Source organism: Bos indicus, chromosome X, assembly GCF_029378745.1.
Source record: "Bos indicus isolate NIAB-ARS_2022 breed Sahiwal x Tharparkar chromosome X, NIAB-ARS_B.indTharparkar_mat_pri_1.0, whole genome shotgun sequence".
Classification (NCBI taxonomy): domain Eukaryota; kingdom Metazoa; phylum Chordata; class Mammalia; order Artiodactyla; family Bovidae; genus Bos; species Bos indicus.
The window spans coordinates 136,400,854-136,428,623 of NC_091789.1; the positions used below are offsets into that span (position 1 = coordinate 136,400,854).

The 27,770-nt window shown below is 41.4% G+C and overlaps 1 protein-coding gene across 3 annotated transcripts in view; it reads right to left on the reverse strand.

Annotated features, from left to right (window-relative positions):
• Nucleotides 1-27,770, reverse strand: part of REPS2 (RALBP1 associated Eps domain containing 2) — a 245,457-nt gene that overhangs the window by 129,230 nt on the left and 88,457 nt on the right. For all 3 annotated transcript variants that reach the window (XM_070784250.1, XM_070784249.1, XM_070784251.1), the window contains 3 exons: nucleotides 14,484-14,622; nucleotides 3,186-3,249; nucleotides 1,070-1,212 (listed from right to left, as the gene is read on the reverse strand). In XM_070784250.1, coding sequence (XP_070640351.1) covers nucleotides 1,070-1,212; nucleotides 3,186-3,249; nucleotides 14,484-14,622 — 346 coding nt within the window. The remainder of the gene's footprint in view (nucleotides 1-1,069; nucleotides 1,213-3,185; nucleotides 3,250-14,483; nucleotides 14,623-27,770) is intronic.

A 27,770-nucleotide genomic window follows, 5' to 3' on the forward strand; every position in this document is an offset into this window, starting at 1 on the left:
TTAGACACTGGTTCCCTCTTGCCAATAATCATCAATGACTAAGCTATCATGTTTTAGAGATCCTCCCTAAAAAGTGAGAATTGCTATTGAAACTACCAGCTATTTCTGGACAGCTGTTTCTTTCAAAGGAAGCTATACTTCTGTGAGTAATAGAATTCATATCAGAAATCAGCCCACTGCTTTGAATGGTCAAAAGACACTACCAATTTTTTCAATCTTCCAAAGAAGTTAATACAAATGTTGGACTCACCGTAACTCTTTCCTTTCCAGAGAATTGGGGATTGCTGTTAATTAATGAAAAAGACAAAGAGAGTTCTATTCCAACTTTCTGGCATGCTAGAACGTTCTGTATCTTTCATCTGATTGCAGTTATATGGGTAGATACATATGAAAAAAATTAAGTGTACCTTTAAGATAACAGCCTTTCATACATTTTACTGCGTGGAATTTTTAAACTTTTTCATTAGGTTCAAGAATCCTAGTCCATTCCATTACCTAAGGTCACTTGGGGACACCAGAATTGGCTTGAAGATGCCAAGTCAGCACTGGCTCTAAAGGAAGATCTTCCTCTTCATGTTTTTATCAGCTGGGGGTTCAGGAGTTACCTGGTCCACAATTTTTATGAAAGATGCAAAGAGCTGACTCATTTGAAAAAACTCTGATGCTGGGAAAGATTGAGGGTAGGAAGAGAAGGGGACAACAGAGGATGAGATGGTTGGATAGCATCACCGACTCAATGGATATGAGTTTGGGTGGGCTCCGGGAGTTGGTGTTGGACAGGGAGGCCTGGCATGCTGCAGCTCATGGGGTCGCAAAGAGTTGGACATGACTGAGCGACTGAACTGAACTGAAGTGACCTTGGTTTAAATCCATCCAGACAGTACTCACACTTACCCAGATCATCCCTATGACTCACATGATAAGCTGTGAGTCTAATACCAGCTAAAGACAGTAACTATAGATACAAAGAACTCCTCAAAGTATGTGGACATCATCTTAAAAAACAAAACTTTCTTATAAGGTCAGGATGGGAAACACCTAAGGTTTGGGATTTATGACCAGGCCTTACCTGCTTGCAGGTACTCTGGCTGCAGAGTTGGAGGCAGGCCCTCAGGCAGCGGGTAGCCGTTCTTTCGGGCCACAATGAGATGAAATGCAGCACAGAACTCTGGCAGGGTCAGGGCTCCATCGCAGTCGGCATCACTCAGTTCCCTAAATATAGCAGATATCATGAGCACCTAACATGGGGCTCAGAGGGAAAGTTGCTCAGCCTCAAACATGCAAACACAACTCCTAGGCTCCCTGGTGGTGGCCCTGCAGGATCCCCCAAACTCATAAAAAATCTCAAGAGGCCACACAGAGGAAGAAAAATCAATACCACTAGCATGAGTAGCATTTTATAAATAAAAATTTAGTCTTCAAGTTCTCCAGTAGATCTGTTTTTCTAAGAGAATGCACAATCAAAAAACTATGGGATAAAAAGGAACAGGATGCCCACAATTTCACAGTTAGTTGGCACTCATTCAATAAATGCCTGGTGTGAAGTGCCCAAGGCTGGCACCTGAAATAGTTGGAGGAAGGGCTGCCCCTGCCCTTTCACCAGTGTCCTGACCATTACTCAATTACCCAAACTCAGATACAAGCACTTCATTTTTCAGCTTTAAGGAAAAACCTTGAACTTTTCAAGTCACACAAATGTTGTATCAAAAATTTGCTTGAAAAATTCTCTCCTGGAAAAATACAAATAAGCTCAGTAAATACTTGTTGAATTATGTTTTCAGATAAAAATAGCAACTAGGGAAGGCTGGAACCAGATGAGATGAAAGTAAGAAAGGGAGAGGCTTGAAAAGGCTTATTTTTGCTTCAGTCATTGTTTTCCACTGAAAAGCAGAGACCTATTTGCCAAAACAACTAAGACCCCATAAGCTCAACCAGTCTCTTAGACATACAGAGACAAATATGCCTGTGTTAGGACAAGCAGAGAGAGAAGGTATATTTTTTCTACTTGAAAGAAAAACCATGGAAGGTAAGCTCTGGAACTTTCCTTTGGAACCTCACACCTAACTCTCCTTGGAATATTCAGAAAATACCAGCCCCCCAGGATAAGGAACCAGGGATTTTTTTTTTAAACAATGGGTGGAGAGAAGCCCACAAAGCTTCTGTGGATATGTCTCAACAAAAAGATAGGAACCCTCATGCCGATAATGTTAAGACTGGAAATTCTGCCGAAACAGACTGTATTCTTTACAAAATGATAACTTCTTTTTCCCCAAGATTTAAAGCCTAATAAGGTTTGCCATTTGTCTTTAATGTTAGAATATATTGCTGAAGAACCGAAAGCCAGCTCAGGATCCCAGATACAGTAGCATTTACAAGTGTCAATGGAATAGTTTTTCAATATAATGCACAAAACATGACAAACAATTTTAAATCCTACTATAATTTTTTGTAAATCCTCATTTTAAAAGTTTTACATAAATATTCCAATACTTTAATTATATATTTATAGCAGCATGGCCTCCCACTCAGTCTCGAGGAAGAACAGCCTACACACAGCCAGGAGCTTATAGAGGCACCAAACGCTTTCCTAAAAGCAAACAGAGCCATCTGGACCAGGCTGTGAAGCCCTTCTAGAGCCAGGGATGCAGCTGGCACGGCAGCAAGGTACAGAGCGCACCATAGCTGTAAGTCTGAGCCAGGGTCCAGCTGATAAACACAAGCCAAATTTATGAAACTCAGAGGCAGCAAGAATAGTCAAATTTAACTTAATTCCAAAATATCTGTGGACCTTCTGTTCACCTGGCCTCATAAAATATTATAAAGAATAGCTTTTCAAGGTTTTCTAGTTATGTGCAGCACATGAAGTAGAAAAATCCGAAAATACACAAGATGGAAATTCTCATATGCTCACACAACTGCTTATATTTAAAAGGCATCTAGGTGAGGATACTAATCAGGAAATTACTTTTTAAATGATCAAAATAGTGAATAATACATTCCAGACACTATTCATTGCACTTTTCATATAATAACTTAATCTTCACAGCAACAATAATTTAAGTTCTATTCATATTCTCACATTGTTTTTAAAACTTCAAAACATTATTGCTTTAAAATGCAAAAGTAGGAGCTAAGGGATAGCTATGGATAACAGTATGAAACTACAAAGCATTAATTGTACTTACCATATATAGGAGAGTTCTGGAATGGAAAGTTTTGATTTGGTGAAGAAGTTTTTGGCAACAGAACCTGTCAAGAGCCATTGTTTAAATAAATCATTAATTACTTACCTAGAGCAGCTTTTTTATTTATGTAGAGATGAATTACCATTTTTTTCATTCAGCCATCCCTACCATATAATAACCACAAACATAACAATTATTCATCAAAGCAACTACAAATCATGTGGCTAAAAGCATACAAACAGCTTTTAAAAGAATATGTAAATCAGAATAGGGCAAAAGAAGTAGTGACATAATACTTATTATCACATGAAAAGTATATTATGTTCACGTTCTTTCATTTTTCTGAAAATCTGCAAAATTTACTGAAAATTTAAAAGATAAAAATATCAAAATTTTCAAAGTAAAAATGTGTCCAGCATTTTAAATGAAAGGGTGTGTGAAAGTAGTACACAATCATGGTAGGAAACAAAGCACAAAGAAGAAAATGAACACCACTACCCTCATCATTCTACAGATAAGACAGGCATCATGGGAAAGTGTTTCAGTGAGATTTTAGATCTCTTGGTGGCTCTTCAAGAATTGTATCCAGGAACCTATTACTACTTATTTTATTCATTGGAAATTCACCAATATCAATGGAAATCAGGAAATGATTCCATTCTGCATCTTACATAGCTGCAAGCTCCAACTGCACTTAAAATGTTTAGCCTCAATCCTTATTGAGATTGAAATTTTTATGCTTTCTGCTCTCAAAACAGTTTCACAATTCTAACACAAAAATTAGTCAAGTCAAAGCCCTAAATGCTATTCTTAACTGATAAAGTCAAATGTCTTTCCTTAGTGATTATAAGTCTTCTAATTGGCCTTAAAACAAAGGATTATAATGCACACTAAAGCAGACTTATATTCTGTTGATATATAAAGGATCAAAGACAAGTACCCTATAAATGAATGAGCTTCCTCCCCCTGAGCACCCTGGAAATACTGGTGACATAGGACTGTTGGCCATCCATATAGCCACCTTGTCAAACATTTGTCAGAAATGTCTTAAGGGAATTCCCTCATGGTACAGTGGGCAAGAATCTGCATCATGGGTTCAATCTCTGGTCTGGGAGGATCCCACATACTGCAGAGGAACTAAGCCCTTGTGCCACAACTACTAAATGCTCGCTCTAGAGTCCATGAGCCACAACTACTGAGTCCACATGCTGCAACTACTGAAGTCCACACACCCTAAAGCTTCTGCTCTGCAACAAGAGAAACGACCACAATTAGAATCCCTGCTCACTGTGAACTAGAGAAAGCCCACGAAGAGCAACAAAAACCCAGCACAGCCATAAATAAATAGTTTAAAAAAACTGTGTTGAAAGCATACTTGTCAGCTATTTTATAGATATAAAGGCATTCTCTCATTTCATTCTTCTTTTTCCTCACTGATTACCTTTCTTCAAAGCACAATACACTCAAACCCACAGCTAGAGATCTGGCCTGGCTTGGCCTTCACACAGTAGAGAGAGTAGTGGTTGTCTCACCCACAGGGAAGCTGACAGCTAACAAGTTCAGAGAGAGGACACTTGAGAAAGCCCAAGTGCTCCCTCCTTTGGTGTGGACAGATGCTCAAACCAGGAGCTGGAACCCACACCCCAGCCTCCTCCCAAGCAATGAAGAAACCCAAAACCAGCCTCCTTTTCATCTTCTCTCCAGTCATTTTCATATCTATTTGAGACCGACATGAGAGAGAACGGGTAGAAGGGAGACTTAAAGCTGTTGGCATTCAAATATTAAAACCATGAATCCAGACTTTTTCTTATAAAAGGGTCTCTCAGCCCAGTAAACTACAGCTACACACAGCATTTCCCTTAGAAGAAATGGAGTAGCACTTATAGTCGGAAAAAAAGTCCAAAATGCAGTACTTGGATGCAATCCCAAAAACAACAGAATAATCTCTGTTCGTTTCAAGGCAAACAATTCAATATCACAGTAATCCAAGCCTATGCCCCAACCAGTAATGCTCAAGAAGCTGAAGTTGAATGGTCCTATGAAGACCTACAAGACCTTTTAGAACTAACACCTAAAAAAGATGTCCTTTTCATTATAGGGGACTGGAATGCAAAAGTAGGAAGTCAAGAGACACCTGGCTGCTGCTGCTGCTAAGTCGCTTCAGTCATGTCCAACTCTGTGTGACGCCATAGACAGCAGCCCAACCAGGCTTCCCTGTCCCTGGGACAAGAGAATACACTGGTCATAGCAAGTGCCCTCTTCCAACAACAAAAGAGAAGACTCTACAAATGGACATCACCAGATGGTAAACAGCAAAATCAGATTGATTATATTCTTTGCAGCCAAGGATGGAGAAACTCTACACAGTCAGCAAAAGCAAGACCAGGAGCTGACTGTGGCTCAGATCATGAACTCCTTATAACCAAATTCAGACTTAAATTGAAGAAAGTAGGGAAAACCACTAGACCATTCAGGTATGACCTAAATGAAATCCCTTATGATTATACAGTGGAAATGACAAATAGATTCAAGGGATTAGATCTGATACAGTGCCTGAAGAACTATGGATGGAGGTTCATGACATTGAAGGCAGGAGGCAGTGATAAAGACCATCCCCAAGAAAAAGAAAAGCAAAAAGGCAAAATGGTTGTCTGAGGAGGCCTTACAAATAGCTGAGAAAAGAAGAGAAGCTAAAGGCAAAGGATAAAGGAAAGATATACCCATTTGAATGCAAAGTTCCAAAGAATAGAAAGGAGAGATAAGAAAGCCTTTCTCAGTGATCAATGCAAAAAAAGGAAAACAATAGAACAGAAAAGACTAGAGATCTCTTCAAGAAAATTAGAGAAACCAAGGGAACATTTCATGCAAAGATGGGCACAATAAAGGACGGAAACAGTAAGGACCAAACAGAAGGAGAAGATATTAAGAACAGGTGGCAAGAATACACAGAAGAACTATACAAAAAAGATCTTCATGACCCAGATAACCACGAGGTGTGCTCACTCACCTAGAGTGAGACATCCTGGAGTGAGAAGGCAAGTGGGCCTTAAGAAGCATCACTACAAACAAAGCAAGTGGAAGCGATGGAATTCCAGTTGAGCTATTTCAAATCCTAAAAGATGATGCTGTGAAAGTGCTACACTCAATATGCCAGCAAATTTGGAAAACTCAGCAGTGGCCACAGGACTGGAAAAGGTCAGTTTTCATTCCAATCCCAAAGAAAGGGAATGCCAAAGAATGTTCAAACTACCACATAATTGCACTCACATGCCAGCAAAGTAATGCTCAAAATCCTCCAGGCTTCAACAGTACATGAACTGTGAACTTCCAGATGTTCAAGCTGGATTTACAAAAGGCAGAGGAACCAGAGATCAAATTGCCAACATCTGCTGGAACATTGAAGAAGCAAGAGAGTTCCAGAAAAACATCTACTTCTGCTTTATTGACTATACCAAAGCTTCTGACTGTGTGGATCACAACAAACTGTGGAAAATTCTTCAAGAGATGGGAATACCAGACCACCTAATCTGCCTCTGAGAAATCCGTATGCAGGTCAAGAAGCAACAGAACTGGACATAGAACAACAGACTGGTTCCAAATCGGGAAAGGAGTACGTTAAGGCTGTATACTGTCATCCTGCTTATGTAACTTATATGCAGAGTACATCATGCGAAATCCAAGGCTGGATGAAGCGCAAGCTGTAATCAAGATTGCCAGGAGAAATATCAATAACCTTAGATATGCAGATGACACCACCCTTATGGCAGAAAGCAAAGAAGAACCAAAGAGCCTCCTGATGAAAGTGAGAGAGGAGAATTTAAAAGTTAGCTTAACACTCAACATTCAAAAAACTAACATCATGGCATCCAGTCCCATCACTTCATGGCAAAAAGATGGGGAAACAATGGAAACAGTGGCAGATTTTATTTTCTTGGGCTCCAAAATCACTGCGGATGGTGACTGCAGCCATAAAATTAAAAGACGCTTGCTCCTTGGAAGAAAAGCTATGACCAACCAAGACAGCATATTAAAAAGCAGAGACATTACTTTGCCAACAAAGGTCCGTCTAGTCAAAGCTACGGTTTTTCCACTAGTGATGTATGGATGTGAGAATTGGACTATAAAGAAAGCTGAGCACAGAAGAATTGATGCTTTTGAACTGTGGTGTTGGAGAAGACTCTTGGGAGTCCCTTGGACAGCAAGGAGATCCAACCAGTCCATCCTAAGGGAAATCAGTCCTGAATATTCATTGGAAGGACTGATGCTGAAGCTGGAACTCCAATACTTTGGGCACCTGATGCGAAGAGCTGACTCATTTGAAAGACCCTGATGCTGGGAAAGATTGAAGGTGGGAGGAGAAGGGGACAACAGAGATGGGTGGACAGCATTACTGACTCAATGGACACGAGTCTGAGTAAGCTCCAGGAGTTGGTTATGGACGGGGAAGCCTGGCACGCTGCAGTTCATGGGGTCGCAAAGAGTTGGACATGACTGAGCGACTGAACTGAAGTGACACACAGCATTGATCCATCAGTGACCAAATTTTAACACATCCAATATACAGAGAGATTTAAAAAAAAAATAAAGGCCAGTAACCCATTATAAGCTTCACAGGTGGTTCAACAGTAAAGAACCCACTTGCCAATCCAGGAGACGCAGGAGACCCAGGTTGGATCCCTGGGTTGGGAAGATCCCTTGGAGGAGGGAACAGCAACCCACTGCAGTGTTCTTGCCTGGAAAATTCCATGAACAGAGGAGCCTGGCGGGCTACAGTTCATGGGGTCACAAAGAGTCGGACACGACTGAGCAACTAACATTTCATTTCATTTCCCAGAATTAAGATATCACATGAAAGAAAGAGAAAAAGGGAGAGAGAAAGGGAAGGAGGGAGAGAAGGAAGGAAGGAAGAAAACTATGATATGAGGAATTGTCTGGCAGTCCACTGGTTAAGATTCTGTGCTTTCACTGCTGGAGGCTCAGGTTCAATGTCTGTTTTGAAAACTAAGGTCCCACAAGCCAAAAATAATAATAATAAAACTGTAATATATCAGATCAGATCAGATCAGTTGCTCAGTCGTGTCCGACTCTTTGCGACCCCATGAATCACAGCACGTCAGGCCTCCCTGTCCATCACCAACTCCTGGAGATCACTCAGATCCACGTCCATCAGGTCAGTGATGCCATCCAGCCATCTCATCCTCTGTCGTCCCCTTCTCCTCCTGCCCCCAATCCCTCCCAGCATCAGAGTCTTTTCCAATGAGTCAGCTCTTCGCATGAGGTGGCCAAAGTACTGGAGTTTCAGCTTTAGCATCATTCCTTCCAAAGAAATCCCAGGGCTGATCTCCTTCAGAATGGACTGGTTGGATCTCCTGGCAGTCCAAGGGACTCTCAAGAGTCTTCTCCAACACCACAGTTCAAAAGCATCAATTCTTTGGCGCTCAGCCTTCTTCACAGTCCAACTCTCACATCCATACATGACCACAGGAAAAACCATAGCCTTGACTAGATGAACCTTTATTGGCAAAGTAATGTCTCTGCTTTTGAATATGCCATCTAGGTTGGTCATAACTTTCCTTCCAAGGAGTAAGCGTCTTTTAATTTCATGGCTGCAGTCACCATCTGCAGTGATTTTGGAGCCCAGAAAAATAAAGTCTGACACCATTTCCACTGTTTCCCCATCTATTTCCCATGAAGTGGTAGGACCGGATGCCATGATCTTCATTTTCTGAATGTTGAGCTTTAAGCCAACTTTTTCACTCTCCACTTTCACTTTCATCAAGAGGCTTTTGAGTTCCTCTTCACTTTCTGCCATAAGGGTGGTGTCATCTGCGTATCTGAGGTTATTGATATTTCTCCTGGCAATCTTGATTCCAGCTTGTGCTTCTTCCAGCCCAGCGTTTCTCATGATGTACTCTGCATATAAGTTAAATAAATAGGGTGACAATATACAGCCTTGACGAACTCCTTTTCCTATTTGGAGCCAGTCTGTTGTTTCATGTCCAGTTCTAACTGTTGCTTCCTGACCTGCATACAAATTTCTCAAGAGGCAGATCAGGTGTTCTGGTATTCCCATCTCTTTCAGAATTTTCCACAGTTTCTTGTGATCCACACAGTCAAAGGCTTTGGCATAGTCAATAAAACAGAAATAGATGCTTTTCTGGAACTCTCTTGCTTTTTCCATGATCCAGCGGATGTTGCCAATTTGATTTCTGGTTCCTCTGCCTTTTCTAAAACCAGCTTGAACATCAGGAAGTTCACAGTTCACATATTGCTGAAGCCTGGCTTGGAGAATTTTGAGCATTACTTTACTAGCGTGTGAGATGAGTGCAATTGTGCAGTAGTTTGAGCATTCTTTGTCATTGCCTTTCTTTGGGATTGGAATGAAAACTGACCTTTTCCAGTCCTGTGGCCACTGCTGAGTTTTCCAAATTTGCTGGCATATTGAGTGCAGCACTTTCACAGCATCATCTTTCAGGATTTGGAATGGCTAAACTGGAATTCCATCACCTCCACTAGCTTTGTTTGTAGTGATGCTTTCTAAGGCCCACTTGACTTCACATTCCAGGATGTCTGGCTCTAGGTCAGTGATCACACCATCGTGATTATCTGGGTCATGAAGATCTTTTTTGTACAGTTCTTCTGTGTATTCTTGCAATCTCTTCTTAATATCTTCTGCTTCTGTTAGGTCCATACCATTTGTGTCCTTTATCGAGCCCATCCTTGCATGAAATGTTCCTCTGGTATCTCTGATTTTCTTGAAGAGATCCCTAGTCTTTCCCATTCTGTTGTTTTCCTCTATTTCTTTGCATTGATCGCTGAGGAAGGCTTTCTTATCTCTTCTTGCTATTCTTTGGAACTCTGCATTCAGATGTTTATCTTTACTTTTCTCCTTTGCTTTTCGCCTCTCTTCTTTTCACAGCTATTTGTAAGGCCTCCCCAGACAGCCATTTTGCTTTTTTGCATTTCTTTTCCATGGGGATGGTCTTGATCCCTGTCTCCTGTACAATGTCATGAACCTCATTCCATAGTTCATCAGGCACTCTATCAGATCTAGGCCCTTAAATCTATTTCTCACTTCCACTGTATAATCATAAGGGATTTGATTTAGGTCATACCTGAATGGTCTAGTGGTTTTCCCTACTTTCTTCAATTTCAGTCTGAATTTGGCAATAAGGAGTTCATGGTCTGAGCCACAGTCAGCTCCTGGTCTTGTTTTTGCTGACTGTATAGAGCTTCTCCATCTTTGGCTGCAAAGAATATAATCAATCTGATTTCGGTGTTGACCATCTGGTGAATCAGTCCATGTAGAGTCTTCTCTTGTGTTGTTGGAAGAGGGTGTTTGCTATGACCAGTGCATTTTCTTGGCAAAACTCTATTAGTCTTTGCCCTGCCTCATTCTGTATTCCAAGGCCAAATTTGCCTGTTACTCCAGGTGTTTCTTGACTTCCTACTTTTGCATTCCAGTCCCCTATAATGAAAAGAACATCTTTTTTGGGTGTTAGTTCTAAAAGGTCTTGTAGGTCTTCATAGAATCGTTCAACTTCAGCTTCTTCAGCATTACTGGTTGGGGCATAGACTTGGATTACTGTGATACTGAATGGTTTGCCTTGGAAATGAACAGAGATCATTCAGTCGTTTTTGAGATTGCATCCAAGTACTGCATTTTGGACTCTTTTGTTGACCATGATGACCACTCCATTTCTTCTGAGGGATTCCTGCCCACAGTAGTAGATATAATGGTCATCTGAATTAAATTCACCCATTCCAGTCCATTTCAGTTCGCTGATTCCTAGAATGTCGACATTCACTCTTGCCATCTCTTGTTTGACCACTTCCACTTGATTCATGGACCTGACATTCCAGGTTCCTATGCAATATTGTTCTTTACAGCATCGGACCTTGCTTCTATCACCAGTCACATCCACAGCTGGGTATTCTTTTTGCTTTGGCTCCATCCCTTCATTCTTTCTGGAGTTATTTCTCCACTGATCTCCAGTAGCATATTGGGCACCTACTGACCTGGGGAGTTTCTCTTTCAGTATCCTATCATTTTGCCTTTTCATACTGTTCATGGGGTTCTCAAGGCAAGAATACTGAAGTGGTTTGCCATTCCCTTCTCCAGTGGACCACATTCTATCAAATCTCTCCACCATGACCCGCCCGATATTCCTGCTTAGAGGCAAAGAAACTCTTACATTTTCATGACCTTGAATTAAGCACTGATTTTTTTAGATATGATTGTTGTGCAAGCAACAAAAGAAAAAATAATCTGGACATCAAAATTAAACTTTTTTGCTTTGCAAGACACCATCAAAAAATAAAAGGACAAGCCACAGACTAGGGAAAAAATATTTTCAAATCATATGTCTAGAGAATTTGTATCTAGAATACATAGAGAACTCTTACCACTCAACAATTTTTTTTAATGGCAAAGGAGGGACTTCCCTGGTGGTCCAGTGGTTAAGAGTCTATGCTTCCACAGTGGGGAACACGGATTTGTCCCCTGGCTGGGGAATGAAGACACCATATGCTGCAAGGTATGGCCAAAAACTAAGAAAAATTTTAAATACAGAAAAAGGTTTAAATAGGCATTTCTCCAAAGAAGATATACAAATGGCCAATAAGAGCATAAAAAGATGGTCAATGTCATTCTTCATCTACAAAGAGATATCACTTCCATTCACTAAGGTGGATTCAACCAAAAGATAGTAACAAGTGTTGGCAAGGATGTGGAGTAATTAGAACCCTTAGACACTGCTGGTGGCAATGTAAAGTGGTGCAGTCACTTTGGAAAATAGTCTGACTGGTTCTCAAAAGGTTAAATGTAGAGTTATCATATAAGCCAGATATTCCACTCTTAGGTATATATCCAAGAGAGACAAAAACATACATCTACACAAAAACATGTACACAAATGTTCAGAGCAGCATGATTCCTAATAGCCAAATAGAGAAAACAACCCAAATGTCGATCAAATGATGAAAAGATAAATAAAATGTGGTCTATCCATACAATGGAATGATAATGTCATAAAAAGGAGTAAAGTTCTGGTATATACCACAACATGGATGAACCTTAAAAACATTATGCTACATAAAAGAGGTCACACACCAAAAAATACATATTACACAACCCAGAACTGGTAACTGTATAGACCGAGAAAGTAGTTTAAAATGGTAACCTAAGGCTAAGGGAGGGGTGGTAGGGAAAGCAGGAATGGGAAATAAATACTAGTAAGTAGGTGGTTTGGGGGGAAGTGTTCTAAATCTGTTGTTCTTCAGTTGTTAAGTCATATCTGATTCTTTACTACCCCATGGACTGCAGCATGTCAGGGTCCTCTGTCCTCCACTATCTCCCAGAGTTCTACATCTAGATTGTGACTAGACTAAAAACATTTAATAGTACACTTTAAATGGGTGAATCTTACAGTATGTAGACTTAAAATGTTTTATAAAAGGGGCCATCAATTGATTGCAATGTATGAACCTCTCCTGCCCTTGATCAAACTAAAATTTTGAAAACGCAGCTGCGAGATAATCAGGGAAATCTGAGCAAGACTCGATATTAAGCAATTTGTGGGTTATTTTGTGTTGTTTTTTTTTAATGTGCCAATGAGTTGTGGTTATGTTTTTAATAGCGGTCTTATCTTTACAGATACATCCTGAAATATTTTCAAATGAAATGGTCTGGAAATTGCTTCAAAACCATCAAGGCTCAGAGAGGCTATAGATAAAACCAAATTGTGAGAGCTGAGTGATAAGTATATAGAGGTTTGTTATACTAGCCACTAGAGTTGTGTTTTGGAGAAGGCAATGGCACCCCACTCCAGTACTCTTGCCTGGAAAATCCCATGGATGGAGCAGCCTGGTAGGCTGAAGTCCATGGGGTCGCAAAGAGTCGGACATGACTAAGCGACTTCACTTTCACTTTTCACTGCCATGCATTGGAGAAGGAAATGGCAACCCACTCCAGTGTTCTTGCTTGGAGAATCCCAGGGACGGAGGAGCCTGGTGGGCTGCCGTCTAGGGGGTCGCACAGTCGGGCACAACTGAAGCGACTTAGCAGCAGCAGCAGCAGAGTTGTGTTTGCATTTGAAACTCAGTGAGAGATAAAGGTTTAAAAGAAAATAAAAACATTCCTACCAAGTACCTATTTTCATTTGGCTAAATATCTCTATATATATTGTGAAGAAACTCATTTAAGCAGTGTATAAAATGAACATGTGGTCAATACATGAAATCTGGGTTTCTGGGTTTTTTTTTTTAAATCATTTTGTCAACATTAATTTGTTGTATCTACAACATTCTGCCTTCAAATAAAGCCATTACTACCAATCAGACAATGATATCTGTGTTTATACAGGTATATTCCAACTACACACCATGTCAGGAGAGAAAATTAATTTTAGTCCACACTGCGATGTGTCAGGTAACAACTATCAATGACATATTGTCATTCTTCACAATTGAAGTATAAAAAGAAAGTTTTATGAATTTTTCTTCCAGACTCTACTATTTCAGCTTGTCTAGCCTTCAGCCAGGTGAAATATAGGCATGTTGGAACGAAATCAATTCCTCTCAGCTTGAATTTTGCATGAGAACTCAACAGGAATATATATTTCTGAAGATACTACAGAACTAATATATGGACATAAAAATGCTGGCCAATTTTCCTCCAATTTTTTTCTCTCAGAAAAACCAGAGAAAGACTGGAGTCAAAGAAAATGAGCATGAACTTGAACTCTAAGGTGTATATAACATAAGGAGAACTGTGACAGCAACTCACTGGGAGGCTACACTATGTCCTTGCTCTAATACCAACATAATGAGTAAGCAATTAAAGGTGTCACCTTGGTGTAACACTCATTTCCAGAACTGCTCCAGCTAATAAGGCACAGAATCTGGACCAGGATGCTTCATATTCCCATTTAACTCCTTTGAAATGGAAACACAAACTTCCAAATACCATTGGCCAAGTATTTTTCTACATGGATTATAATTGGTAAGAAATTCAGAGGGATGGTATGGGGAGGGAGGAGGGAGGAGGGTTCAGGATGGGGAACACATGTATACCTGTGGCGGATTCATTTTGATATATGGCAAAACCAATACAATATTGTATAGTTAAATAATAAAATAAATTAAAAAAAAAAAAGAAATTCAACCTCAGAGAAAAACAAACTGAAATCATAGAAGGTTTTTGTACTCATTTTGAATGGACTCTTTCTCAAGATGGGCACTGTTATTTCTGTGAGACAGCAAGCTGGGACCTGTGTTCTCACCCACCACACTTCATTACCTGAAATGAAGGAACTCGGATCAGGCTGAAGGGACCGGAACTGGTTGACATAGTACTCGCGCTGCTCTTCCGTTATCCTCCAGGGTTCGTCTGGGTAACTAGTGCTGTTATCCTGCAATTCTCTCTCCACTGAAAAGGACTTTAAAAAGAAATCAATAAGCAAATGCTCACAGAATCTGTCTTTTGTGAAATGAAGTAGAAATATTAAATCCCAATAAAAGTTACCGAGGATTATACTTATTTTTTTCTCAAGGGAATAAATGTGAACACCTCATGACTAGAGTTTAATGTGAACATAAACTTCTGAAGGGCAGACATGATGCTTTATACTTTTTTGTGTGTGTTCCCCAAAATTGCTAACAGGACTAAGCATGAAATATTGAACACTCGGGTAAGTGACAAAAGATTTACCAATGTGACGAAGGAGGGGAAGTACAATCATTCTTTTCTTCAAATATTCGCCACATTTTGACCCTTTCAAATTAGCTAAGCAGATCATAAAATAATCTAGATTCTTTTTAAGTCATTTTTTAAAAAATCTAGAACAGTTATAACTACATCATCTTTTTTTCTGAGGCATTCCCAGTGTATAAATCTGGGAATCAAATGCTCAGAATCAAGTCCCATGTCCCCAGGTCCCACTTGAGTGGCAAGTCAGAATCACCAAACCTCTCATTCCACATTTGTGAACTAAGGGTTCTACTTAGTAAGAGAGTAAGAGATGGGCTGTCATGGTACCGCAACAAACAGGGTAACAAGGGGTGCATCTGACCTGCCACTAGAGGGCATGCAAGCCAAATTTGAGAATTTAAGGATACAGAACCAGTGTAGTAGTGCAGGAGAACAAGCTCTGCAAGGGAACCGGAAAAGAAGCAAAAATGGTGATTCTGGAAAGAGCAGCCCAGAGCTTTGTTCCATCCCTCCCATCTACTCTGAGGTTAAGGTGCTTCTTGCAAACGCCACCTTCATGGAACAAGGAGGGTAAGCCTTTAAGACAAAAGGAGACTAGGAAAGGAGAAGTATTACTACTAATGAGCTATCATGCTGCCTGCTTCTTGAACGAAGTATCAAGGAACTAATCATTAGGAAGGTATTCTAGTCACTAGCGCCAGAAAAAAACAGTAGATCATCTCTGTCCCCTGCCCCAAATTCCCCAACACACACACACCCCATTTTTGGAAGTAATTCTTCCCAGGAACACTTGACCTTCCTCTAATGCCATTCAGAGAAGAAACAAGTCTATAAAAGCTTGAGTTGTAATATAACCTTGAGATGCCATCTTTGAAGTTTTCATACTAGATGAGTTTCCACTAAATGTAAATCAAACCATTTTTAAATGCCCTGGAAGTCATTATCCATTAGTTAATGCCTTAAATTCAAAGAGTGTTTTGAAACTCACAAAGTATTTCACCCTCTATCTCACCTGAGTACCTCAAACTTTTGAGAAGTAGCCACAGGAGTTAGTAGTATCATTTTCCCAGATGAAAACTGAGGCTTAGAGAGTTTAAGGGACATGCCCATAGACTTCACAGAACTCCTGGAGTCAGCAGATAAATGCAGTTTTTTTAATCTGTTGCCAAAATTTCCATGCTAGGTGTTGGCTGCTACATTCCTTGGTACTAACATGGAAGCTTCTACTCCCCTAGAACACACTCCCCTTCATGCCTGGAACCAAAGCTGCCATACCCAATTGTTGTTAGCATCAGCCCACGCTTGTTCTTTTCCCAATCCCATGACCATCTGTTCACTCTATTTCCTCTCTCATATTACCTGACTCCTGAGTGGCATCAGTAGTCTCTTGTTCTTAGTTGCTCAGTCGTGTCCGACTCTTTGTGATCCCATGCACTGTAGCCCATCAGGCTCCTCTGTCCATGGGGATTCTCCAGGCGAGAATACTGGAGTAGATTGCCATGCCCCTCCTCCAAGGATCTTCCCAACCCAGGGATTGAACCCAGGTTTCCCACATTGCAGGTGGATTCTTTACTGTCTGAGCCACCAAGGAAGCCCAAGAATACTGGAGTGGGTAGCCTCTCCCTTCTCCAGGGCATCTTCCTGACCCAGGAATCGAACCGGGGTCTCCTGCATGGCAGGCGGATTCTTTACCAGCTCAGCTACCAGGGAAGTCTAATCTGACAGTAGAAATCAGGAATAAAAAGGAGAAAGTGATTGATTTTCTCTGCTTAAAAGCGTACAGTATGACCTGTTACTCAATAAAACAAATTCACCTCCTCCACCTTGCTTTTACAACCCTTATAATCCAGCCTCCTCCTTGGTCACATAGCAGGCTTCTGATAGCCCATATGCTCTCTCCTCATGGGTCAGATTTGTGCCTTCTCCCCAAAACACTCTTTCACTGATCCCAGTGTGCACAAATCCTACCTATTCTCAAGCTCCATGGCCCTGAAGGGCTCTCTGATGTACCTGCCAGGCCCACAGGCACTGCAGAGGTGCTTCCTGCTCCCTAGCCCCCCAGCTCTGCTACAAAGATGGGTCTGGTACCACATGTGCACCACATGGCCCACCTCATGCCTGATCTCCTCCGCCTCAGTCTGAGTAAGGGTGGGTGGGCACACAGGATGCTCTGGTGTAGAAAGCTCTTCTCTAGAGAGAACAAGCTGGGCCAGATGCTCATTCTTGGGGATATAGATAAAAGTGGAAAGATAAACCAGCAGAGAAAGCAGACCCTGAGCAGATGTACAGCAGAGTTGCGGTGTCAAGCTGGGGCCAGCTGGGACTTAAAGTCATGGGAGAGCCAGAACCAAGCACAAGCAGAACCTGCAAGGTACAGAAGTACTAGAAAGAGTCTGGGGGTTGTTGGGAGCCAAAAGGTAAATGGACACTAAAGTCAACTCAACTAGGGCAAAGCCCGTTAATAGAGTAATAAATATGAATAACCAAGAGCTCCCATTCCTGGGGACCACTGGGCCACTCCTTGTCTCTCATTTTTTGGATTCCCATGAGAACCCCAACCCCTTTCTCCTTCTCAAGAAAACTTAAGCTGACAGGAAGACCTCCCACTCCTTAAAACCAAAAGTGCCTTCCAACAACAAGGGAGGACATGTGAACACTGGGCAACCTGTACATGGTGTGGCCCTTCTACCGGCTCACACAAAACACATTCATTGACCCCAGTCTCTTTCCCTTTGCTTTTCACTGCATGTTTTTAACTGATTTGACAAACCAAGTGATTTGAACATCTTACAATGTGAATCCCAAGTATCATACAGTTTTTGAACATTTAAAGTGTTGTTAAATATCTTCATTCAGGTTTCAATCTGGAGGGCAAGAGTTGTATCATCTAAGCCTTCATTCCACACACAACCCCTAGCAGGCACAGCACAGACACTACAAAGCCAGGTGGAGGGCCACTTATTGACAGGCTCTAACAACTTCAGGGTTATATCTTATATTGAAAGAGATGCAGAAACACTTCTCTAAGCTGCGCTTAATGAAAGAAAGCCTGTAAGTCCATTTCATCTTTTAAAGCTTGAGATCTATCAACAGACATCCCTGTCAGTTTCATGGTCTGATCTCTATGGAGAGGTCTCAAGTTCCTCATCCATTTAGTGAGTGATTTCAGAGACAGGTAAAGGCATATGGAAGGGGCAGATCACATTCCACATACCTGAAGCCAAAATATTCCAAAACAAAGCTGATCTATTCCCTGGTGGCTCAGGCGGCAAAGAGTGCCTGCAATGTGGGAGACCTGGGTTCGATCCCTGGGTCGGGAAGATCCCCTGGAAAAGGGAATAGCTACCCACTCCAGTATGCTTTCCTGAAGAATCCCATGGACAGAGGAGCCTGCTGCGCTACAGTCCATCGGATTACAAAGAGTCAGACACGACTGAGCGACTAACACTTCATTTTCACTTTGGGTTCATTTGGAGGAGATGGTTCCCTGTATCTGGTCCCTGTGGTGAGATGGCAAACCTGGGTTCTCCTGCACTGTAGGCAGATTCTTTACCATCTGAGCCAACCTCAATGAACCCAAAAGGCAACCATAATAATCAAAGATCTGAAAAGTCAGTCACCTAAGAGAGAATATCTACTTGCAAAGACTAGAGGCACTGAGAAATGGAGATGGGGGAGCAGTGAGCCTTGGGCCTCTGAAGAGAAGCCAGAACCAGGAGGAGCTCCACCTCCACGTGTGCCCAAGGAGCACCCCCAGTTTCACCCCATCTCTAGTGGTTTGGTTGGCTGGGTGGAGATCTTTGGTACTTGGTGCCAATTTTGAGCTCTGGCAGTGTTCTCAAGAAAATATAAAAAGAGAGAGAGAGAATCTTCCACATCTGTGTGCTTAAGCCACATACATATGGTTCATTATACAGTTTCTCTAGACACAGGAGAATTAGATTTGCTTATATTTAAAACATTCAAACCCTTGGTTTTGTTTCAAGTGAAATCCAAATATCTCACACTGCAAGTTGCTATCTCTGGGGAAAACAGGCTGTTTATAATGAAAGAGACTTCAAAAGACTCATTTAAAAAAGTAATACTATTAATAAAATCCCAAAAGGCAACATCTACCCCTAAAGTATCTTAAAATCAAACATAGTTGAAAAATATGAATTGCAAGAAGGCATGTTGGGGAGAACTTAAGAAGGGAGTGTGTATTTTTTCAACTATAGAACATTTCTGTTTAGCATATAATTCTACCCTGGAGGCCTCCTATAAATGCTGCCTTAGAGTCCAGCCATTTCACCTGAGGGTGCAATGATGATCGTAGAACAGAGTCCTTTTGGTGCTTAGCAAACAACAAACCATCTGGGGGAGCAAAAACTCCTAGCAAGCCCACAGTGTCTATGTGAGGACACCTCCCCTGTTAACAATCTTTTGGAAATAAGAATGCCATAGAATAACCACAGATCAAAGCATGATCTCATGAACAAAGGTGTGAGAGGACTCAACCACCCTAAAGGGAAAGACTGGCTCACAGGCTGTAAGACCAGACTATAGCCTACATGAACATTAAACTGCCTAAAGAAAGATCATAGGAACTGATCCATCATGGGGCAGAGAAAAGAGTCAGAGAAGCAAATGATAGCTGTGCTTCTATGTGGGATTATGCTGGCTGTCCTTTGATCATTCACACCCTACCTGCCTGGTGCACGGGTCTCACTGAGTGGCTGCCCAGCCAGGAATGACATTTTCCAGCCCTTCTTGCAGTTAGCCACAGACACATGACTGAGTTCAAGCCAATGCAGGGGGAGTGCAAGTGACCTGCACCACTGCCCAGAAGGGCTAGCACCCCATGGTTCTCCTCTGTGCTTCCCCCATTGGCCCACTGAGAAAGGGACAGCAAGGCCACAGGACACAAGGAGCCCTGGCGCCTGAATCACTATGTGGAGGAAAGCTGTCTGCCAACCTGTGAGATGAGTGAGAAACAGACCTATTGTGGGAAGTCATTAACATGCAGGGCATTTGTTATAGAAGCTATAACTCTAACCAACCTATTCTTCAAGCGAGGCCCAAAGGAAAGGCAGACCTGCCTAGTACCAATGGCACAGCCACTGCTGCACCAAAGATGAAGCATGAAGCCATCTTTTTGTAATATGACCACCTAATAACAGCTTTCTATTTGGATTGCTCATGCAGACTATCTATAGGCACAGCATGCAGATGCATCTTTACAACCATCTTTCTGTGCTTGGTTAATATGACTCTATCTTTCATGAGTTTGCAGGAGACTCTCAGGGACTTAGTACAGAGTAAAGAAAAAAAGAGGGCTATGGTAAAACTGAGAAAAGTTGTTAAATGAAGAAAGGAGCTAGAGAAGTAGACAGAACTCAGTGATTTTGTCTTTCACATCCAACCATTCTGTGTCATACTCTGTCTATATAGTCTTGTCCTGTTTCCCATCTCACTCTCATTCTAACATAAGGCCCATGATGACAGGAATTTTTTTCTATTCTGATAACAGTTATATCCCCAGAGCCTAGAAAAGTGCCTATCAAGCAGTAAACACTCAAAAGGTGTCTGGCAAATGACCGGAAAAACTGTCAATTCTAACTCACAGAACAGTTAACCTGAGTTCTCCTATAATGACTGGAGCTGAACTTTAAATGCACTTACCAAACAACTGTCACTCAGCAGTGTAAAGGCTGGACTCACCTATGAAATCAGAGAGGGTAAAAAACTTTTTTTTTTTTCACTATTTAGCTTTAAATAATTATAGATTCACTGGAAGTTGCAATAAATAACTTCTGGTTTTGCCTACAGTGAAGTTAGTCACAATTAAATCCTAACAGAGCAATTTAACTTTATCAGTTTCTTCATGGAAATAAATCTACAAAGATGCCTTTAATCACATACTACCAAGCTTACTTAGGGATCTAATCTCAACAGCTTAGAAGCCCGAAGGCCAAACTATAGAAATCTCTTGAGTTTAATGAGCAACGCACAGTTGCTGCTTATTAAGATAAACCAAAAAAATTTTAATGATCACCACAGACATCGAAGAATGTTACATAATACATATTCATGATTTTGCTAAGTGTCATTGTGAGCACCTAATATACTGGATCTGTTTTCATCTTCACAACAACCCTGCAAAGTAGGCCCCATGAGCTTCATTTTGGAGAACAGGAAACTGAGGATTAGGGAAGGGAAGTGACATACCAAGACCACACACCTAGTAAATGGCAGAGTCAGAATATGAACAGAGTCCAGAACAAGTACTCTCACTCAGCAAGCTCTGGGGTTCTTCCTATCTTAAACATCCATCCATCCATCCTTTAGCGATGTACCATTTCCTTTTAAGAATTAACCTCACTGCAATGCCTATATTATTTCTGTTAATTCTGCAGATTGAAGATCTCAGCTGAGGATGTGAATATCCTATACTTACATCTCCCTCCCCATTATCTAGTTTAGTTGCAGATTCTGGCCAGCGAACTATTAAATTATACAGAGCACCATCTTATTTCTTACGTAACTTTTGCTTATAAGCATCTGGTATGTTTTCATATCAGGAAAAAATGACCATGTCTGTCATCCTCAGGGCATGCTGGCATGGTAGCTAACCCTTAGAGGTTACTTACTATTTCCCAATGGATGAGTCAAGGACAAAATGTTACAGGCAATCTACCCTGCAAGCAAGACTGCTGGGAGGACTGAAAGGATGCAGACTAGTGAAGAGTCCAGAAGAGTAAGGGGGCCAGAGAAGAACTCGGTCAGTAGCACCTCCTGTTGGGATAGGTGATGGGGGCATGACACCGCCTGCCCCGCTGAAGTCTGGGGATACTGATGCACTTAGGGGTGAAATGGTGCTGCTGTAAGGAGCCTTTCCTGTTCACACCACACCATCTACTAAGACCAAAGGGGCCTAGGAATCAAATACCACACTCCTTTCCAGCTTTACAAAGTACTTTCTGACACCAGGAGTTTAATCGGGTGTTTTCAGCTACATCTAAGAGGCTAATTCAGAGGCACCCTGACTATCAATCAGTGGGGGCCCCAGCTACTTCCACGAAACTTCTGAACACCGTAAACCTTTAATGAAATGCTCACAGAGATGGGGTGGAAAAGCAACACTGACCCCACAAGTAAAATGTGCTCATTTGCTTTCATGTAACCAACCTGTCTAACCACATGGATGCTGGAATCCTCATATGTACCATCCTACCATTCTGACATTTCTCACTGCCTCTAAGCATGGATTCTGAAATACCTTAAGGTGGCAACCCAATTAGTCATGCTATTTACTGAATCAACATCTTTGTTCCATAAACATCCTTCAATCTCTATCCCAAGCACCCTCTTCTTATGTCCTGGAGCCACCTTTCTTTCAGTGATCCAGTATCTCCTTAATATTCTCATCCTGTAATACACATGTTTGCCTTTCATGTAGAAGTGTCTCTCAGTGAAGAAATTAGGTGACTACAATCACTTGAATCATTAAGAAGCATTTACATTGGGAGAACCCGGGGATACCACAATAGACAGCTACAAAAGATGTAGGCTGAGAAAAGTAAATTGCAGTATCATTCAGTAAAATGTTTTAAAAATAAGAGATAGCAAATTTCAAAACGAATTATAAGTAGATGAAGGAAATAAGTAGGAAAAGGAGGCTGGATGCTGTGAAATACAGGACCTCTTTGTGGTAATAACAGTGACCACTGGGGTATCTGTGGGTTCTAGGTAGAGTCAGGGAAGTAGAACACACATATCGACCTTCTACCCCTCAGGAGATGACCAAACTCCAGCTAGGGTTTGAAATCAAATGGGGAATGGATGTGGTAAAACAAGATGTCAAACTAAGAATAAATCACATGCATTCCAATAAAATTTATCAAACTAGTTTTTCCAGTTACACACAAAGGCAAACAAACATATACCCTCTCCCTCCCTCCCTCCTTTCCCTCTCTCCCTCCTCCTGCTCTTCCTCCTCCCTCCTTTCCCCTCCTCCTTCCATTTAGTCAGAGGAAGAGAATTTAGCTGTTTGAGCAACTTTGAGAGGTCAACACGCACACGCACACGCACACGCACACGCACACACACACACTGTGTTGACATTTACCATCCTTAAAACAGGTTTTCCCAGCCCTAATCTCTACCCATAAAGAATCTGCCTGCAATGAGGGAGACCTGAGTTTGATCCCTGAATTGGGAAGATCCCAATGGAAATGGCAACCCACTCCAGTATTCTTGCCTGGAGAATCCCATGGACAGAGGAGCCTGAGTGGGCTACAGTCCATGGGGTTGCAAAGAGTCAGAAATGACTAAGTGACTAACACTTTCACTTTCACTCTCTACCCATAAACTAATTCAACTTTGCTGTCAAGAAGGTAGAAACAAGAAATCAGTGCCAGCAGGCCTGGGGTGCTCCAGACCAAAAAGAAGTGGAGTTCCTAACCTCCTCCAAGTGCGTTGGGGGCCCAGGACCTCCTCTCAACCATACAAGAGAAATGCTAAGAACTACACCAAGATTTCACTTTTCACTTATCATACGGACCAAGATTCCTAAGTTTCTTAGCACACTGCATTTGCATGGATATGAGAAAAGACACACTCTCATACATTGTTAGTAAGTGTGTAAATGGGCACAGTCTCTAATTTGAAAATCTCTACCAAAAACTAAAAATGTGTAGCCATCTCACCCAATTATTCCATTTCTAAGAACTGATCCTACATATATACAGTGAGTTTTGAGAATCTGCCCCTAGAAGACTATTAAATTCATCCCTTCAGAAAGGAAAAAAAAATCACAGCATGTATGTTTATGGTTTAAAAATTGAGTAAAAGATATTTTTAGTGGGATCTAGTTGGAAGGATATTTTATTTCTCAGACCAGTCTCCCTAAAGCGAGGTTAAGGTATACTGTATATATTAGATATATAAGAATAGCTATATGTGCTTATATATACATAAAACATTCCCAAAATGATACAAAACAAATGGACTATCTTGGCTACCTCAGGGATGGAAAACCAAGAAATATAGGATGCCCATTCCTCCAGGTGAGGCTCACAGATAAATGAGTGAACAAGCAATGAACTGCTTTTTAAGAATGAAAAAAAAATGGGAGCCCCACATGTATAAGAAACATTAGAAAGTTCTCACACTTCATGCTATCAACGGGAAAAAAGCATAGATAAATTCAGACAAAGGAGAAAACCAAGAGGGCAAGAGTGAGGCTGAAGAGGGCATTTTAAGAAGGTGGTCATTGTTAAATGCTGCCAAGGGGTCAATGAGACATGGACTTAACACAAGGTAGTTTCTGGAAACCATGGCAAAGACAGAAGCAGTGGTGCATGGTGGGAGCAGGAAGGTCAATTCCAAACCCTACACCAGCAAAATCATAAATGACTATGCCATCTAGATGGTTAAGATCACTTGTGAAAAGTAAACCACAAAGGGGCTTCCCTAGTGATCCAGTAGTGAAGATTCTGTACTTCCAATGCAGAGAGAGGGGGTTTGATTCCTGGTTGGGGAAATAGGATCCCGCATGCCACATGGCCAAAAACATTAAAATTAAAAAACCACAAAATGATCTATCAATACACTACAACAGAGAAGGAGGAAATAAGATTTATCATTTCTTTACAAATGCTGTCAACTATTCATCAACATAGGTTGTGTGCTCAGTATCTGAAATTTCAAAGGGAAAAATATCCAACATCTGAATGAAAAAATAAAAATATCTGGGCACTGAATCCACATAAGCACCTCTGAAATGCCAAGCCCACAAGCTGCAACAGTGCCGACCCAGAGTCCCTAAAAGCCTTCCCCAGTTCCCAGAGGCCATGTTCCTTCCAACGAAGACAGGAAGGACTTAAATACAAGGCCACAGAGGAAGCTACAAGTGAGGCTGTCATGGGCATAGCAACATGGGGAATGAGTGACTTGCACAGTCCAGCACCACGACCAATCCCTATTAATCGCCTACCACCAAAATCCTTTCACGTCACATCCCCTCATCTACATGGCTAATTCTGGTTAGCATCTGCTTTCTGTGATGTGCAGTCCAGCCAAACCAAGTTGACAGGCATAAGAAGGAAACCTAAGAACTGAGGAAAAACACATCAGCCATGAAAACCACAGACTGCTGTCCCAAAAAAAGGCCCCTTGTTCTCATCTTAAACTGAAGGCTCCAAACAGGAGGAGGGACCTCCACTGACACCAAACAAACATTAAGAGAATCAGCCAGTTGCAGAGAATTACAATGGACTATTAAATTCATTCCAACTAATTCATGTTACAGAACAGAGAAGGAACTTGCCTAAGGTCATGCAGTATATGGCTAGACCTGGGCAAGAACCTGTCTGACTTTTGTGCATGATCCCATAAGTCCTCTTAATGGCCAATGGCTGCCAAATACTTCTACTCAGTCCCAACTGTCCCCAGCCTCTGGCCACATATATCCTACCATCTCCTTGACACTGCCTTTTGGCTGTCTCAAAAGCTCAAATCTCAACACTGATCTCATGATCTTGCCTCAATACTCCCAACACTAGTTTTTCATTCAGGGCTTCTCAGATTAACAGATGACATCACCATCCATCCACTTCCTGAGACAAAGACCAGAGAGTGGTGTCCAGTGTTTGAACTCTAGCCCAACTGCTTCCTAGCTGTGACCTTAAGCAAGCTAAATGAAGTCTTTATACCTCAGGTTCTGTCATCTGAAAAATGGGATAATGATGGAAATTACCTTATAAGATAGTTCTAAGCACAGCAAGAGAGGTGAATAAAATGCAAAGCTCATAGTAAACATCTCTGTTTGTGCAGCTCCCTCTCTCCTCTTGCCTGCTCTCCCTCAGCCCTACTCCCTCACTTGGACAATAAGGATCAGCCCTTACCCTTTCAACTCAAATGTGATTTCCCACTGGAAGACTTCCTTGATCAACCCCTGCCTGCTAAGGCTGGGTCCTAACTTCCCACCTCCTTTTTCATCCTCAAAGCACAGTATAATTTCTGCTCACCACACATCATAATTATATATTTGCTTTGTGATGGTCTGATCAATAGCCACCTCCTCCAATAGTCTATAAGCTCTAGGAGGGCAGGGAATGGGAGTACTATATCTCATTTTTGTACTCTCAACATGGTACCTGGCACTTAACAGGTGTTTAGTAAACATTAGTTGCTTAAAGTACTCAAGAAATAGAGGAAAATAATAGAATGGGAAAGACTAGAGATCTCTTCAAGAAAATCAAACATACCAAGGGAATATTTCATGCAAAGATGGGCACAATAAAGGAAAGAAAGGGCAAGGACCTAACAGAAGCACAAGAGATTAAGAATAGGTGGCAAGAATACACAGAAGAACTGTACAAAAAAGGTATTAATGATCCAGATAACCACAATGGTGTGATCACTCACCTAGAGCCAGATTTCTGGGAATGCGAAGTCAAGTGGGCCTTAGGAAGCATCACTACGAACAAAGTTAGTGGACGTGATGGAATTCCAGCTGAGCTATTTAAAATCCTAAAAGACGATGCTGTAAAAGTGCTGCACTCAATATGTCACCTAATTTGGAAAACTGAGCAGTGGCCACAGGACTGGAAAATGTCAGTTTTCATTCCAATCCCAAAGAAAGGCAATGGAAAGAATGTTAAAACTACCATACAATTGCACTCATCTCACATGCTAGCAAGGTAATGCTCAAAATCCTTCAAGCTAGGCTTTAATAGTATGTGAACCAAAGTCTTCCAGATGTAAAAGCTGGATTTAGAAAAGGTAGATTGATCTTTGATTAAAGATTAAATTGCCAACATCCAATGGAGACAGAAAAAGCAAGAGAATTTCAGAAAAACATCTACTCCTCTTCATTGACTATGCTAAAGCCTTCGACTGTGTGGATCACAACAAACCGTGGAAAATTCTTCAAGAGATGGGAATGCCAGACCACCTTACCTGCCTCCTGAGAAATCTGTATGCAGGTCAAGAAGCAACAGTTAGAACCAGACATGGAACAACAGACTGGTTCCAGATTGTTAAAGGAGTACATCAAGGCTGTATATTATCACCCTGCTTATTTAATGTATATGCAGAGTACATCATGGGAAATGCTAGTCTGGATGAATCACAAGCTAGAATCAAGATTTATGGGAGAAATATCAACAACCTCAACTATGCAGATGATACCACCCTAATGACAGAAAGCAAAGAGGAACTAAAGAGCCTCTTAATAAAGGTGAAAGAGGAAAGGGAAAAAGCTGGCTTAAAACTCAACATTCAAAAAACGAAGATCATGGCATCCAGTCCCATCACTTCATGGCAAAGAGATGGGGAAACAATGGACACAGTGGCAGATTTTATTTTCCTGGGCTCCAAAATCACTGCAGACAGTGACTGCAGCCATGAAATTAAAAGACGCTTAGAAGGAAATCTATGACAAACCTACACAGTGTATTAAAAAGCAGAGACATCACTTTCCTGACAAAGGTCCATATAGTCAAAGCTATGGTTTTTCCAGTAATCACGTATGGATGCGAGAGTTGGACCATAAAGAAGGCTAAGCACCGAAGAATTGATGCCTTCAAACTGTGGTGCTGGAGAAGACTCTTGAGAGTCCCTTGGAGAGCAAGGAGATCAAACCAGTCAATCCTAAAGGAAATCAGTCCTGAATATTCATTGGAAGGACTGGTGCTGAAGATCAAATACTTTGGCCACCTGATGCATAGAGCCAACTCACTGGAAACAACTCTGATGCTTGGAAAGATTGAGGGCAGGAGGAGAAGGGGGCGACAGAGGATAAGATGGTTGGATGGTATCACTGACTCAATGGACATGAGTCTGAGCAAACTTTGGGAGACAGTGAAGGACAGGGAAGTCTGGCATGCTGCA